The sequence below is a fragment of the Vipera berus genome (assembly GCF_964194415.1).
Source record: "Vipera berus genome assembly, chromosome: 12".
Classification (NCBI taxonomy): Eukaryota; Metazoa; Chordata; class Lepidosauria; order Squamata; family Viperidae; genus Vipera; species Vipera berus.
This window is the reverse complement of record NC_138215.1, coordinates 18,308,826-18,324,377: the sequence shown is the minus strand read 5'-3', so window position 1 is coordinate 18,324,377 and position 15,552 is coordinate 18,308,826. Positions and strand designations below refer to the sequence as shown.

At 44.8% G+C, this 15,552-nt stretch overlaps 1 protein-coding gene across 3 annotated transcripts in view; it reads right to left on the bottom strand.

Moving 5' to 3' along the window:
* Positions 1-1,776: 1,776 nt before the first annotated feature.
* SEMA7A (semaphorin 7A (JohnMiltonHagen blood group)) overlaps positions 1,777-15,552 on the bottom strand; it is a 32,267-nt gene continuing 18,491 nt past the window's right edge. For all 3 annotated transcript variants that reach the window (XM_081337351.1, XM_081337353.1, XM_081337352.1), the window contains exons 3-14: positions 14,758-14,802; positions 14,376-14,471; positions 14,183-14,267; positions 13,666-13,776; positions 12,055-12,200; positions 11,030-11,208; positions 10,683-10,791; positions 8,562-8,745; positions 6,559-6,674; positions 6,168-6,325; positions 5,445-5,518; positions 1,777-3,791 (exon numbers count right to left, since the gene is read on the bottom strand). In XM_081337351.1, coding sequence (XP_081193477.1) covers positions 3,418-3,791; positions 5,445-5,518; positions 6,168-6,325; positions 6,559-6,674; positions 8,562-8,745; positions 10,683-10,791; positions 11,030-11,208; positions 12,055-12,200; positions 13,666-13,776; positions 14,183-14,267; positions 14,376-14,471; positions 14,758-14,802 — 1,677 coding nt within the window. In that variant the 3' untranslated portion in view covers positions 1,777-3,417. The remainder of the gene's footprint in view (positions 3,792-5,444; positions 5,519-6,167; positions 6,326-6,558; positions 6,675-8,561; positions 8,746-10,682; positions 10,792-11,029; positions 11,209-12,054; positions 12,201-13,665; positions 13,777-14,182; positions 14,268-14,375; positions 14,472-14,757; positions 14,803-15,552) is intronic.

Below are 15,552 nucleotides of genomic sequence, written 5' to 3'. Positions count from 1 at the left end.
TACAATCGTTCATTTAGTGAACGTTCGAAGTTACATCTGAACTTGATGATCAGGTTGTCCAATATGGAGAGGTATAATTGGCGTCCTTCTGTTATTAGTATTCACCCCTGCACTGGGCAAGTTGTAGTTTAGCTCACTGTTTCTTAACTTGGGCAACTTCAAGAAGTGTGGACTTGAACTTCCCATGCTGGCTGGCTGGCTGGCTGGCTGGGGAATTCTGGGAGCTGAAGTCCACAAGCCTTAAAGTTGCCCAGTTTGAGAAACACTGAGTTAGGTGGTTGCTAAGATCTTTCACAACCCTTCCATCCTATAATTCTATGGTTCTCCTAGCAGATTCAGCAAGAGAGGTATTTCCATCAAGAACTGTTGTGATTCAGGGTCAGCCTGTGGGTTCGGCAGTTGGGTCGGACGACTCAGAGGAGGAGGAGGGGGGTGTTGAAGAGCTTGCTGAGGGGATTGATGAGAGCCCCCAGCCAGGCCCCTCTCATCTGGTCACGACGCAGACCCAGCTGTGTGAGCCTGACAGCGTGGATGAAGATGACCCACAGCTGGCCCTGTTCAAGGACGCCTGACGCAGGAGGCAGTCAATCAGGAGTAAACAGAGGAAGGCAATGGGGCACCTCGGAAGGAGGCAGAGAGAGGCCACGCCCTGAACTGTATTTAAGGGGAATGTGTGGGAGGGCTGGTTTGCTGAAGGCAACCGCTTGGATAGTTCCTGTTTCTTAAAGCTCCTGTTTCTTGGTTCGTTTCTTGTTCCGTTTGTTTTTGTAGCAATAAATTTGGCAGGCGTAATTCCAGCCTCTTGCCTTCTTGTAAAAGGGGTTGTCCCTGCTTTTGCTGCGGGGCCGGTAGCAGGCTGGTACAGAACAAGAACAAGACACTAGGGAAAACTCTTAGACGTAGTGACTCATCTCCAGTATTTGCTGTTGATGCTTTTATTTTTTGTTCTTTTTATTGTATTGACGAATTGAAAAATGGAAGGCTTATAACAGCTGCTGAAGCCATCAGTGTAAATAGAGCTGTGTGTGTGTGTGTGTATTATATTAGGAGCGGAACCAAGAAACAAAAAAAGGAGGAAGCAGGATAAAAGCAAGACTAATTTGGAGTTCTCTATATAGATCTAAAATACCATCACAATAGAACAGGAAAAGAAGAAACTATTCTAGAGCTGTTTTCCCCAGAGTGCCTGTGGGCAGACTTCAAAAGAAATGTGTACAAGGGCGCAACCAAAAATAACTTACAATCTGCGTCCAATCTAAGGCCAGCCGAATGACAGCAGATGTTTGTTGAGGTAGCCGTAGCTGAGCCCAGAATTAGGGTCATAAGCCGTGGTGGTGCTTAAGCGGGTCACCATGTGACTGCATCCGATTTTACAGCGTTTGTGTGGTGGTGCTTCTTAATGCTGCAGTTGTTAAGCAAATATGACAGTTGTTAAACAAACCCATTTCAGCCAAGGGCTGGGGTTGTTTTTTTTTTGCTGGAAAATGAAAGTAAAAGCCAGTTTCCAGCAAGAAGAGCCCAAAATCACAGTCACGTGACTATGGGATGTGGAAAGCGGCCATAACTGTGGATTGTTACAAATTGCTCCAAAAGCGATCATGTGATCTGCAGCTGTCAGAAGTTTGAATCCCAGTCATAAATAACCCCTGAGGAGATCTGGTGAAACTTCTAAGGTGTCTACATGCCATTAAGATTGGGATGGATTGATGCACCCACAATGAGAATTCACAGACTGCTAAGTCCCCAAAGAGTTAAGAAATGTAGACTTTACTCTGGTGGATTCTGACAACATTTTATTCTTTTATTTTTAAAGCTCTCTATTTAAAAAATACATTCAGGTACAAAGAAATTGGAAGCAAAAATATAAAAAAAGGAATGAGTCTTTGGTTCAGAGGTATCCATGAGAAATGTGCGTCAAACTCCCCTCTTCAAAATGGCGGCCACAGCCATGTGATTAAAGCCCCGGCCCCTTCTACCACACAGCTGCCATCTTGACTTTTTTGATTGCCCTTCCCCACAAAACACCCCGCTTTCGGTCCTTTCTGTTCATAATCAAAGGTTACAGCAGCTCAAAGTGTATTGAAGGACCACAAAATAACAATATCAACAACAAAGAAATGTACTGAAGCGAAATAAGAAATGGCTCTTTTTAAAAAAAAAAAAACAACCACCAATGTAGTGTAGCACAAAATTGCCTTTTGGGCTTGAAAGACCAAGAGGTACTCAATGGAAGGAAGACTGATTCTTTTCACAGTTGATTCTCCAGACAATGGTCCCTTAACAATGGTTGGATCACAAGTGAGCGTTGGGAAGTGGCTTAAGGATGAGTCTTGGTCGGCCATAAGGTGAGCAATTTTGCACCAGATTGGACAACTTCATTGCAAAGATTTACCCAAAAAACTCTCTGCTCCTCTTTAAGATCTGTTCTCCAGGAATCAGAACTTCCCCACCTCAAATGTTCAACCATTGCTTCTTCTTTCACCCACCATCTTGAAATGTGGGCATTTGCAACTAGCTCTCCTAGTCCATCTTTACATGATTGAAACCCTTCATTGACCAAGGAACATGAAACCACAACTTCCCAAAGGAAGCAATTGGGTGGATTTTTTTTAAAAAAAACAAAACGACAACAACAAACAGACCACAACTGTTTAAAGAAACAGGATACAACTGAATTGGGGGAAACGGGCAATATAGGTCAGGGAACAAATGTTTACAAAGGAAATAATTGGACGCGTTCTCTCCCACAAAGAGAAAATACAATAAATAAATATTCTGCAACCTTTCAGAAATACAAAAAGGGATTTTTCCGAAGGTTTATGGCCTACAGACCTGGACAGCTTTAGCTGGCAGTCGCTATTTTCTTTAATAAGCAGCAGTAAGACCAACAAAGGTGGTGGAGAATTGAAAATGCCATTTTCTCAAACTGGATTCCTGCACAAACATGGAATCAAGCTTGTTCTATGAATGGACAGATGAGGAGTTAACTTGTTGAAAAGCCACCGGACAGTCTTCTGGCAGAGATCCTGTGCAAATAGACCTTGTAAATCCTAATCTGCTTCTAGGCAACTCATCTTCATTTTCGAGGTTAGATTAGCCAAGGCCACCACAGAGTTTCTATGGTCTTCTTGCCTGATACATTTACTTATGATGTTAATTGTCCAATTTATAGAATTACCCATCTCAACAAGTGACTCTGAGGATATCAGTCATTTTCCTTCTCCGGAGTCTCTTCTCCTCCCTTGCCTCCATCCAGAGATCAAGAAGATCAAGGAGATGTTGCTTTGAAGACCATCTGCACTGACCTTCGATCCTCAACTCTACAGCCATCTGAACTGTGAGATGTCTTCAGCAGAAATGCTCCTGAATATCCAGCCAAGTAAGGACATGGTGTGAAAGTCTACAGAAGATCAGGCTTTATTGGATGATCAAGACTATGGCTAACATGTGCAGTAAACCCAGCCAGAACGATAAAAATGGCGTGGAGGTAAGCGCCACTGATTTTGCAAGCTTGTCCTCTTTGGCCTTAGAGGGGTCTTCCAGGTATTCAGTTAGGACTGTCTGAGAGAACCAGTCTTCGTTAGATACGCAGGAATACTTGCCATAGAGCTGGTCGGTCATATTGTCAATGAAATGAAGGCAGTGACGGTGTCCAGAACTGCAATTTGCAACTGAATGGTTATTATGGTACCAGGTGTAATTAGCATAATGAGATTCTTGAGAGCAAGTCAAGAAATAGCGGGAATGTAGAGTCACACTGACATTCTTTGAGTATGGGCCGCTAGTGTTTCCTGAGGAGAAGGAAGGAAAGGGGGAAGAAAAAAAAGGAAAGCTCAGTGGTGGGACAGACTGGGCATCCCTGTCTCCTTTTGTGAATATTTCTCATCTCCTTTTAAACAACCAGAAAAACAGGGTTGGAAGGGACCTTGGAGGTCTTCTAGTCCAACCCCCTGCTCAATAAGGGGACCCTCTACCATTCCAGACAAGTGGCTGTCCAGTCTCTTCTTAAAAACCTCCACTGATGGAGCACCCACAAGGTCTGGTGGCAAACTGTTCCACTGGTTAATTGTCCTCCCTGTTAGAAAGTTTCTCCTTAATTCTAGGTTGCTTCTCTCCTTCATTAGTTTCCATCTCTTGCTTCTTGTCCTGCCTTCAGGGGCTTTGGAACATAAGTTGACCCCCCTCTTCTTTGAGACATCCCCTCAAATACTGGAACACTGCTATCATGTCTCCTCTAGTCCTTCTTTTCTCTAGACTGGCCATACCCAATTCCTGCAACTATTCCTCATGTGTTTTAGCTTCCAGCCCCCTATTCATCTTTGTTGCTCTTCTCTGCACTCTTTCTAGAGCATGGGTATCAAACTCAATCGTGTCACATGAGGTATCATGACATTTTTTGCCTTTGCAAAGCCAGGGCAGGCATGGCTTGTGCACGACACATCTGGCTCACTGGCCACCAGTTTGACACCTCTATTCTAGAATCTCAACATCTTTCAAAGCCCTCAGGCTAGAGTCTTGTGGTAGTTCCCATGAAGTGTTTTTTTCAGGTTGCGAAGAGATTGTCTGCTCCACATCTATTGTCAAGCCAGCGTCATTAGAGGGCCTTTTTTCATATTTGTCACCAAACCCAACAAATTAAAATTGTTTATTGGTCTGGTCTGGTCTTCTTGGGAAAACTGGCTAAGAATCTCTTCCCTGTCCAAGCTTCATGGCTGGCCTTCTCTGTGGTTTCCTCCATATTATAGAACAGGGCTCCCCAACCCCCAGTCCATGGACCAGTACTAGGTCACAGCATGCCAGCAACCGGTCTGCACAAACAAGCAAAGCCCCATGCGTGGGATGCAGGCAGCACACAAAACCACACACCCTCCGGTCTGCAGTAAAAACCTCTCTCCACGGAACCGGTCCCGGGTGCCCAAAAGGTTGGGGACTTCTGTGATAGAAGATGCTAATTCCAGAGGTTCAGATGGTACCCGACTTCCAGGAAAAGCCTGAAAAATCTTCCTTTTCCAAGATGCTTTCAGCTGATTAGCACGTGTGCACCTTCACATTTCTGTATATTTTTAACTGATTATTTCAGGGTTGTGCGATTCCTAATTTGTTTCGCTTTGCTAGCCCAAAGTTTGGGGCAGCTACCACTTAACAAACCAACGAAACTGAATGTGGTGAGTTTTATAAGCCTCCATCAACTTTCAGAATACCAGGTCAGTTAATTATTCTTTCTGTTCGTTCTAAAATCACAAACTTTTTTTTCCTGCAATCCACTGCTACTTCAACACTTTGTCCGGGGGCTATTCTTTCTAACAAAACCTCATTTTCCCCCCCCTAACTTCTTCCTTTTCCTAATTTCTCATGGGCTTTTTAAAACGTATTTTCACAGATCTTTGCAGGAAACATCTGCTGCCGCCTTCTTCTTTACACTCAAGTATTTTTGTGAATATTACCTCCGGAGGTCAAGTTGTTTGAAGTAGGACAAATGTTTTGAGGGACATCATGGCTTAGAGACTGCAGTAAGGTTCTGAAAAAAAGAAAAAGAAAAATCAAGTTAAACATCATATTTCTTCATAAATTAGGCCATCAAAGAGTCAGCCTGCTGCATCTCCATAAAAGATATACAGTAGTACATGATTATTTACATTTGTTTAGCTGGTCAAAAAGAAAATAGCTGAAGATTCATAATCAATGAAGAAAATTTCATTGCCTTATTCGGAGGCCCCATTTTTACACATTTTTACTGGTTTGCTAAATTAACCACTTTTCTAGTTTTGTACAATAAACTACCGGTAGTTCAATCAACAATCAACTTGGTTGGCTTCATGCAAGAGAGAAGCCATTCAAAAAAAGTCAACACTAACCAAGCTTAGCATGTGGGAATATAACCCATAAGATCTTTGCCTGACTTAACTAGTTCAGTAGCAATCAACTTGGTTGGGTTCATGCAAGAGAGAAGCCATTCAAAAAAGTCAACACTAACCAAGCTTAGCATGTGGGAATATAACCCATAAGATCTTTACCTAACTTAATGGACCACAGTTGCATGAATACACCCAACTGAGAAAGTGACATCACACTTATGTTTTACAAACACTTGTCTGGTTTAAGAAGCTCTGGTGATCTCAGACGTGCCATGTCACCATCAAACCAATTATATAAATTATGTAACCTACCCATTTTCCTGCTCATAAATAGAAGTACATTCCTCATTGAGCCATCCACAGTAGGGGTCTCTGGACAGCACACAGCTCCCACAGTTGTTCTGATATGCCCCACAAGAGGCCATGGGGAGCTGCACCACCTCGTTGGCCGAAACCACAATTAATTCATTCTGCAAAATAAAACAAAGGAGCCATTGAAACGAGCTTCCTTGACCCATCAAGAGAGAGTCAACCAGCTGTGGAAAATGGGCAGCCATCCCAAGGTCATGAAACCAAAAGTTGACATCCTGGTCAGAAGGACCAATGATAGAGGAAGCTGGAAACCGGAGTCCAACAACAGCTGGACACTCACGTGCTACCACTCATCGTGATTTAAGTCTCCACACTGTAGAGTCTTTCTTACCCTTGAATGGTCTAAAGTCATGGCAAGGATGACCGCCTGGGATTGGAAAGGCTGGATTTCCAGAATATTCATGGGTCCTTTTGGCAAGACGACCACCTTATGGATGCTTCCTTTGTCTGTATGTGAGATGAGGAGAAAGAAGGATTAGCAAGATGAAGACAGGGACATGGATGGTGAGGAGGAAAAAAAACACACCACGAAATCATATAGAGGATTCCCTTAATATGAATTAGGATAAAGATTCATGAGTCAATAGAGGTATATATTATTCCCCACAGTAAAGAGAAGCAGAGATGGTCAAACTGATTCTTTTGTCCAAAGAAGAGAATATATCTAATCCTGTTTCTGTTTTGAAACTGCTTCCGGATACTGTGCTTGTAATGAAAAAGAATAAAGGAAGTTTTGCTTTTGCTTTTGCTAATTAGATAGGTTTATTGTTATAGAATAGGGACGCGGTGGCTCAGTGGGTTAGGACACTGAGCTTGTTGATCAGAAGGTCGGCAGTTTGGCGGGTCGCATCCCGAGTGCCGCGTAGCAGAGTGAGTGCCTGTTACTCATCCCAGCTTCTGCCAACCTAGCAGTTCGAAAGCACGTAAAAATGCAAGTAGAAAAATAGGGACCACTACGGTGGGAAGGTAACAGCGTTCTGTGCGCCTTTGGCATTTAGTCATGCCGGCCACATGACCACGGAGACGTCCTCGGACAAGGGCTGGCTCTTCGGCTTTGAAACGGAGATGAGCACCGGCCCCTAGAGTCGGAAACGACTAGCACGCATGTGCAGGGGAACCTTTACCTTTTATTGTTATAGAGAGGGTTTGCACACATTGTTGTGTAAAAGTAAAAAAGCTGCGATTGTAATGTGGTTATCTTCTCCTGCGCTAAAGAGAGTCGGAAGTCGGTGCTTTATTCTTTTCCCTCGTCACACTATCTTTCTTTCTTTCTTTTCCCTTCCCTTTCTTCTAAGTTTTCTATTACTTGTTAGAGTTTTCTCTTTGTACTTTATAGTTTGAGAAAACAACAAAATTAAAGTTTTGTCCATCCAAACGACAAGAGTCAAGGGCACCCGAGAGGCAAGATGGCGTTCTCCACTTTGGTGGATTTGACTATGTAACCCTTTGGAAAGGACCTTTTCTCCTGCTCTTCCATCCTTGACTAATTCCCATATTATGGCCTTATCCCAGCAATCAAACATTTGGATTCTGAGAATTCTCCGCAAGAGTTCTCATTCGAGAAATAGCCGGAAGATTCCAGGAAAGATGAGAGTGGAGCAGATGGCCACACAAGTGATCACACAATTCTTAACCCCACCCCCACCCCCCTGATAAGCAAGAGACAACACCTCTCGTCATGGTGACACGAACCCGATACGGGCAGCTCAGTCACACAGAAAGCAACAACACTCAACTGTGTAGCCCATCACGCCCAAAGCTGGTAGGACAGGGAATTGTTCAAGCATCAAATCTCCCTTTTCCAAGATCACAGCACTGAGAAGGCTGCTGAAAGGGAGAATGCAAATGAAAAGCCAAGCTCAGAGAATTCCTACCACCCATTTCTCCAACTCTGATTCATGGCTATATTCAGGCTACTGAAAGGGAGAATGCAAATGAAAAGCCAAGCTCAGAGAATTCCTACCACCCATTTCTCCAACTCTGATTCATGGCTATATTCTCCGCTGTTGCAATCTAACCTTTATCTGGGTCAAAGCAAGAGAGAGTTAATTCAGAGAGAGCTACAAGGTCCAGCACTTGCCAAGTTCAAGAGGGCACATTTCAGGAGTCTCCCCCTACAAAACAAGGGGGAGAGCAGCTGAGCCAAAGTTTTATACTGTTTGTAGGAGAACACACACACACACACACACACACACACACGCACACGCACGCACACCAAATGCTTTTATATTGAGTTGAGAAGATCTCTCGCACAGCCACAGAGGCTTCCTACCAAAACTTTCACGCACAACTTCTGGAACTAGCAGGCACATTACAGATTGCTTTGTTGTTTACCTGTGGCTAAATACAGAACATTGTAGATCTCGTTATTTGCCGCCTCAACCTGGTGGACGCCGAGTTGCTGATAGTGATGTTTGCTGTAGAAGACCATTTTCCCGTTCATTTGGGCGGCCAACTCTGGATAGCTGTCGATCACTTTGAAAGTCTCAGGTGGAGTCTTTTCATTTCCTTCTAGACACTGTCAAGAAAGTCACAGAGATGATAACAAGGAGATGAATAGAGAGTTCCACAGAGACCCAACATTACACGCTCTTTGGCCTTTTGATTTACTAAAAGCTTAATCAACCTGCAGGTTTGCAAGCCATGAGGAACGGAGTCCTGTTTTCAGAATGACTAAAGCAGTGGGGATACTCAACAGCTAATACTGGAGACATGTCCATCCTTTTCACAAACCTGTCATGGATAGGGAGGATGGGAGGGAGTACGGTCAAATATGTCGGAAAAGACACCAAGGATTGGATAGGTAGGCAGATGGTATAGATAGGAAAGTAGAATAGAGACAGGGCAGGAAAGAAATGGGAGGAAGGAAGGAAGGAAGGAAGGAAGGAAGGAAGGAAGGAAGGAAGGAAGGAAGGAAGGAAGGAAGGAAGGAAGGAAGGAAGGAAAAATGAGGGAGAGAAAGAGAAAGAAAGGAAAAATGAGAGAGGGATGGAGGAAGGGAGGAAGGGAGGAAGGCGAGAAAGAAAAAGGTGGGGTGTAGGGATAGGTAGAGAAATGGTTGAATGATGAAGGGTTGGAGAAAGAGAGATGGAGGGGTGAATGGATGGATGGATGGATGATAGAAAGAGAGAGAGAGAGAAAGAGAGAGAGAGATGACAATGGATAGGTGAATGCATGAATAGAGAGACAGAGAACTAGGATGGAAAAATGGATGGACAGATGGATGAATGAATAGTGGAGGGTTCAGAGAAAGAAAGAGAGAATAGATGGATGGATGGATGGATGGATGGATGGAGCAAGCCCCAGTTTGCTCCAGCGTGACATTTATTTTATTTTTTATTTTATTTTAATTCCATTTATATCCCGCCCTTCTCCGAAGACTCAGGGCGGCTTACAAGCTTAGCAGTAGCCTTCATTCTATGTATATGCCTGCTTATTAGGGCTTTCACACACACCCCAAGCGGCATTATTACAAAGTCAGCTTATTGCCCCCAACAATCTGGGTCCTCATGGATGGAGATGTGCTTTAAACTGAAGTAGACAAGTGTTCAGAAAAGAACTGCTCCTAAATGTTTCATGTGTGACTAGTGGAAGTAAAAACGAAAAGGAAAACTTGTACAAAGTTCATTTTCTGAAGCTAAAAATCCCTGATAATTTGGACTGGATAGACAGAGCATGGCGTGCAATCCGTTTTTAAACAAATGCTCTGTTGATTTCTTGTAAAATTATATACACATGTAAAAGACTAAGAAAAAATGAAATTAAATACGGACAAGCTGAAACCACAACATCAACACAACCCAAGTAAACTCATTAGTGATTTTATATTTCTGGCAGGCACTTCTGCATCTGCAGTAAAAAGGAGTGGAAGAAGATAGGATGGAGAAAATTGCCCTATACTATTAGTCATTATTATTTAGTCATTAAGCGCCGTGGTTAGAATGCAGTATTGCAGGTTAATCCTGCCGACTGCCAGCAGTTCGATCCTGACTGGCTCAAAGTTGACTCAGCCTTCCATCCTTCCGAGGTTGGTAAAACAAGGACCCAGATTGTTGGGGGCAAATAGGCTGACTCTGTAAACCACTTAGAGAAGGCTGTAAAGCAGTATGAAGCAGGATATAAGTCTCAGTGCTATTGCTATTGTCCTTCCTTCCTTCCTTCCTTCCTTCCTTCCTTCCTCCCTCCCTCCCTCCCTCCCTCCCTGCCATCTGCCAGGAGTTCGATCCTGACTGACTCAGCCTTCCAAGGTTGGTACAATGAGGATCCAGATTGTTGGGTGCAATAGGCTGAATCTGTAAACCGCTTAGAGAGGCCTGTTAAGCAATGTGAAGCGGTATATAAGTCTTATTGCTATTGCTATTATAGCTCATCCTCTCTGAGTTATCATGTAGTCTCCAAATTGACTACATATCGGAAGGATCACTTTTCCACCCAATCTTCATCGCTGCTTTTTACCTGTCCTGGCTTCACAGCAGGGGTTTTTCCACTATAGTTTTTCAAGGGAGACGTTCTGAAGAGTTTGCTGATGTCACTAACAGAATAGACGCAGACCGCCGAGTAACCCCTGCGGAAAGGAGACACAAGCAACCAGCCTTCCATCAATGGGCATTCTTATTTTTATGGCGTTTCTTGTTGCCAATAAAAGTGAGGCCCTTGCCATAATCTAATTCCATGCCACAAGGATAAAATGGGGAAGAAGGAAGAAAAGTTCCTGCAAGGGAAGAAGGTTCTCCACCTCCATGATGAAAGCCAACCCAAAGTCCCCTGGTGGTTTATTTATGGCCAAGGAGCAAAAGACTCACCACTCGTTGAGGAAAAGCCCGTAGATCTTGGTCTGAGACCACTGGTCCGATTCAACGATAAAGACGTCTTGAAGCCACTCAAAGTTTCGTTTAGTGGCTGAGTCCACACAGAGCAACATGGCCTTCAGGAGAGTTGTCCACTTGGCTGCTGAAAAGGACCCATTGCCCCCTTTGTCACCCTGCAGAGAGAAGGAAAGAAAGAGTTTACTAGGAAAGCAGCAAAAAAAAAATCTCCTGAGCTTTGAGTGGCCCTTCTGATTTTTTTTGAAAACAGAGAATTAAATGTGATCTTTGCGGAAGCCATTTATGGCTCCAGGTCAAAAACTAATCAGAGATGGTTTAGATGGACAGCATCCCATTTCACCAGCCTTCCCATTCCTTTTGCACAAATCTAAGTTCAGATATAAAATCTTCCAGGGGAATGAGAAGTCCCAAATTGGTTCATACATTCTGCTAAGCAATCATTTGTAAGAGAAGAGCAGGCAAAGCTAGAAGGGAGGAGTTAAGCATGTCATCAGCTTAGGATCATTGCGTTCCCACAAGCGCTCCAAGTCCAGCCCCTCCCGAATTCCATTGACCCTGATCTGGTGCCAATTTTGTGCTGAACTTTAGTTGACCAGATTCTTGTGCATAACCTTGAATAAATCTTTTATGTTGGAACCTTATGAATGGTCCCAGTTCTTTGCTTCTGACATCATTGATTGAAGAAGCCACCATGACTGGATTCAACTCTGGTTCCAAGCCACAGACCCCATTGGCTTCTACAGAACCCATAGCAAGCCACCTGGAGGTCACATTGCCTGGTGCAGCCTAGCATTATTGCACCATTGACGCAGTGGTATACCACTGAATGACTTCTACATATTGTGATGTCTGATGCAAGTAGGCGAGCCAAATTGTTTGCATCATAATATGCTTGTCATCATTCACCCAGGATTGTCGACAGTCATGGACTGGTTCCCACCAAAACTAAGCTACCAACATAGCAAAGAGTCCCAATAGTCTTCTCAAAACCCATTCTTGACCTTGCACACTTGAGCCACCCTGGAGATCTTCCTTGGGGCCAAAGGATTATTTGGCCAGTTCGGGTTGTCCTCTCGGAAGAAGAAGTAGATCTTGTCGTTATAGGCCTCTTCTTGCTTGATCGGTGCAATCTTCACAAACCGTGGATCTGGCAGGAGTGAGATTAGAATGAAAGCAGTCAGCCTGGGCAGATCTTTCTCCTCAGAACCTTCACAAAACACCCCATGCCTGGTTACTCTCAACCGTTTTAACGGTCATGCAATGCATTTAACCAGATCAAGGGAAAAACCGTTCAGGTGTACCACAGGAGTCCCCAACCCCCAGTCCGTGGACCGGTGCTGGGCCACAGGATGCCAACACCCGGTCCACACAAATAAGCAAAGCCCCATCTGTGGGATGCAAGCAGCACACAAAACCACGCACTCTCTGGTCCGTGGAAAAACCTTTCTCCATGTAACCGGTCCCTGGTGCCCAAAAGGTTGGGGACCTCTGGTGTATTAGATTCACACAGCAAGCCCAGTTAGAGTTAACCTTGGTAAAGCTTTGGGGCTTACTAAGTTGTGCAAACAAAGAAAATGAGTTAATTTAATCAGAAGACCCAGCAACACCAACACATCAGACAAGCTAAGTTTTCACCATCTGCTAAGCCCTCCCTGAATCTCCCAGTGACCTAGGTCCAACCATCCTTGAAGGTTTAGGCAAGAGATAAGTGTTTTTCCACCCATGAAGACAGTTTTGCACTTCTGAAATCCATGGCCTTCTCCGAGCTTGGCCACCCCTCCCTTCTGTGCATGGAAGGTGCCCCTTGGGCTCTGTTACATCAAGGCTTAAAGGCCAAGTTCGTAACTAGAGGAACGTCAACTCCCTGCATGGAGGGAAGCCCAGCCAGTCCCTTTTGTGCTGTTTGGAAAGGCCCCTGAGCTGGGAATGGAAAAGTCCTCCAGAGGGACCAAGGGAAGGAACTTTGAATCATCTGGGGCTCATCCCCAGAGATTTCCAACTTTCAAGAACTCATCCTCCATGACGTTAATTACACAGCAGACACCTGAATGGCTCTTTCTTGTTCCATCTAACTCCTGGGGGCAAGAGTTGTGTTTGTTTTAAGTCTTCCTCCATAAGCCCAAAGCTCATCTTCTACTTGGTGGGGGTTGAAGAACCCCTGGTCTCTCTGCTCTTGAGAGAACCGAGCCTTGTGAACAGGGGAATCCAATTTCCCATAGAGTTATGGTTGCAGCAACATTGATCTGCACCGTTTCTGGGTAGGTGGGAACACCTATTTTAAGAAGGCCCCCACAATGCCCCATGATCTTCCAATGCAGGGCGTCATGGGAAAATTGAAATGGTGGTCTTCAACCTCCTTGAAAAGGAGCTTCTGAGGACTTGATCAACCGGCTGAGCCAACTGAGTTTTTCTGACTAGCCATTCTGCCTTCCAGCCAGCCCTCAATGCAAGCCATGTTCTCACAGCACGTCTTGAAGGCAAAGCAGGAACTAACTGCGCACGTTGCCTTATCCCTCCTTGCCAGGCACTATAACCCTGTCATATTTTTTTTGCCAGGGTTAGAAAGCACAACATTGTCGCTCAATTGTCTCTTCCAGAACTGCAACACTTACTCGTCATGACTGTGTCACTGGTGTAAAGTTCGGCAGCTCCTCGGACCCGCCGGAAACGAGGGATCCGTCCATTGGATTGGTATTTCCGGATAGTCGAATAGATGTCATTGCCTATGAGACAAGAAGGAAGATGAGGAAGAAGCTGAAGAAATGTGTCAACCGACCAATTCCAAAAAGAGTTCTCACAAGGGAGATATGTAATTTCCCCTGGGGATTCCATCACGGGGATTGTGCAATGAGAAATGTCTACAACGAGCCTTCCCAACAGAAGGACGTACCCTTCAAGAGGGAACTTGGATTCCAGAAACAAGGGAGATACAAAAGACATCATATCCGTCTATTTAAATACTTACAAAAATTAAAAGGGGGTCCCAAAGCCACCCCAAGACCTTTTATGACATCATGGAGAATGTAAAACTAACTCTACAGTGAATGTGGAAGGTGGCTTCAGAGCAAACGATCTGGAGAAGTTCACTGGTGGATTCACCACGAAGAGCTTTGATTTCATTAGACTTACCATCAATAAGGACGAGGGAATTTTTATCAAGGCCAAAAGGAGCTAAGCTCTGGGCACCGATGCCCGGCTCTTTCTTCCCATCAACCTGCAGAGGACAGAAAATAAGGTCAAAGGTGATATCCTCAAGTCTCATTTTTGCCAATGTTCCACAAAGGTCACACAAAAGGGAGGAAGAGGCAACCATGGACCCTACCCAGTTCCAGCAGGTTGGCCTGCAGGCGTTGGTGCCACAAATCAACACCTTGTCCTGGTACTTCTTGATGAGGGTGAGATAATTGGTGGCTTCCTCCTGAAAAAGAAATGAAGAAAAGATGAAGATGAAGGTGAGGAAAAAGAAGGAGGAGGAATGGAGGGAAGGAAAGAAGGGAGGGAGGGAGGGAAGAAGGAAGGAAGGAAGGAAGGAAGGAAGGAAGGAAGGAAGGAAGGAAGGAAGGAAGGAAGGAAGGGAAGGAAGGAAGGAAGGAAGGAAGGAAGGAAGGAAGGAAGGAAGGAAGGAAGGAAGGAAGGAAGGAAGGAAGGAAGGAAGGAAGGAAGGAAGGAAGGAAGGAAGGAAGGAAGTATTAATCCAAACTTACGGGATTGTCACACAGGGACCTGGATATATCTACATCAAAATGTTCCTGTACAAAAGAGGAATGGGGAAGAAATAAGACAAGAAACAATGAAATGGAAATCAATCAAGGAGAGAAGCAACCTAGAGCTTAGAAGAAATTTCCTGACAGTGAGGACAATTAATCCGTGGAACTCCTTGCCTCCAGAAGTTGTGGGTGTTCCAACACTGGAGGTTTTTAAGAAGAGATTGGACAACCATTTGTCTGGAATGGAATAGGGTCTCCTGCTTGGATTAGAACAGGGGCCCCCAACCCCCAGTCTGTGTACCGGTACTGGTCTGTGGCATGCCAGCAACCGGGCCGCACAAACAAGCAAAGCCCCATCCGTGGGATGCAGGCAGCACACAAAACCACACACCCTCCGGTCCATGGAAAAACCTTTCTCCACAGAACCGGTCCCTGGTGCCCAAAAGGTAGGGGACCTCTGGATTAGAAGACCTCCAAGGTCCCTTCCAACTCTTGTTATTCTGTTCTGTTCTGGCTAGCGGGCCTACCGAAGGGGTGCGCTCCATTCTGCAACAGCTTTCTGCAGGTACTATAAAACTTTCCACCCCGGTTGTAAACATAACAACCCATCTCTTGTTGCTGCGGCAGTGCCATTAGCTACCGACACATTGCCAGTTTCTAAACCGGTCCCAGGGGAAGAGATGATTCAGAGAGGGGGGGGGAGTGGAAGTCCCTCATAAGTGGCAGGGGATACCAAGTGTTTTCCAGAATCCAGCACCTCTTGAGACGGCTGGATCGGAGAACTCTGCAACT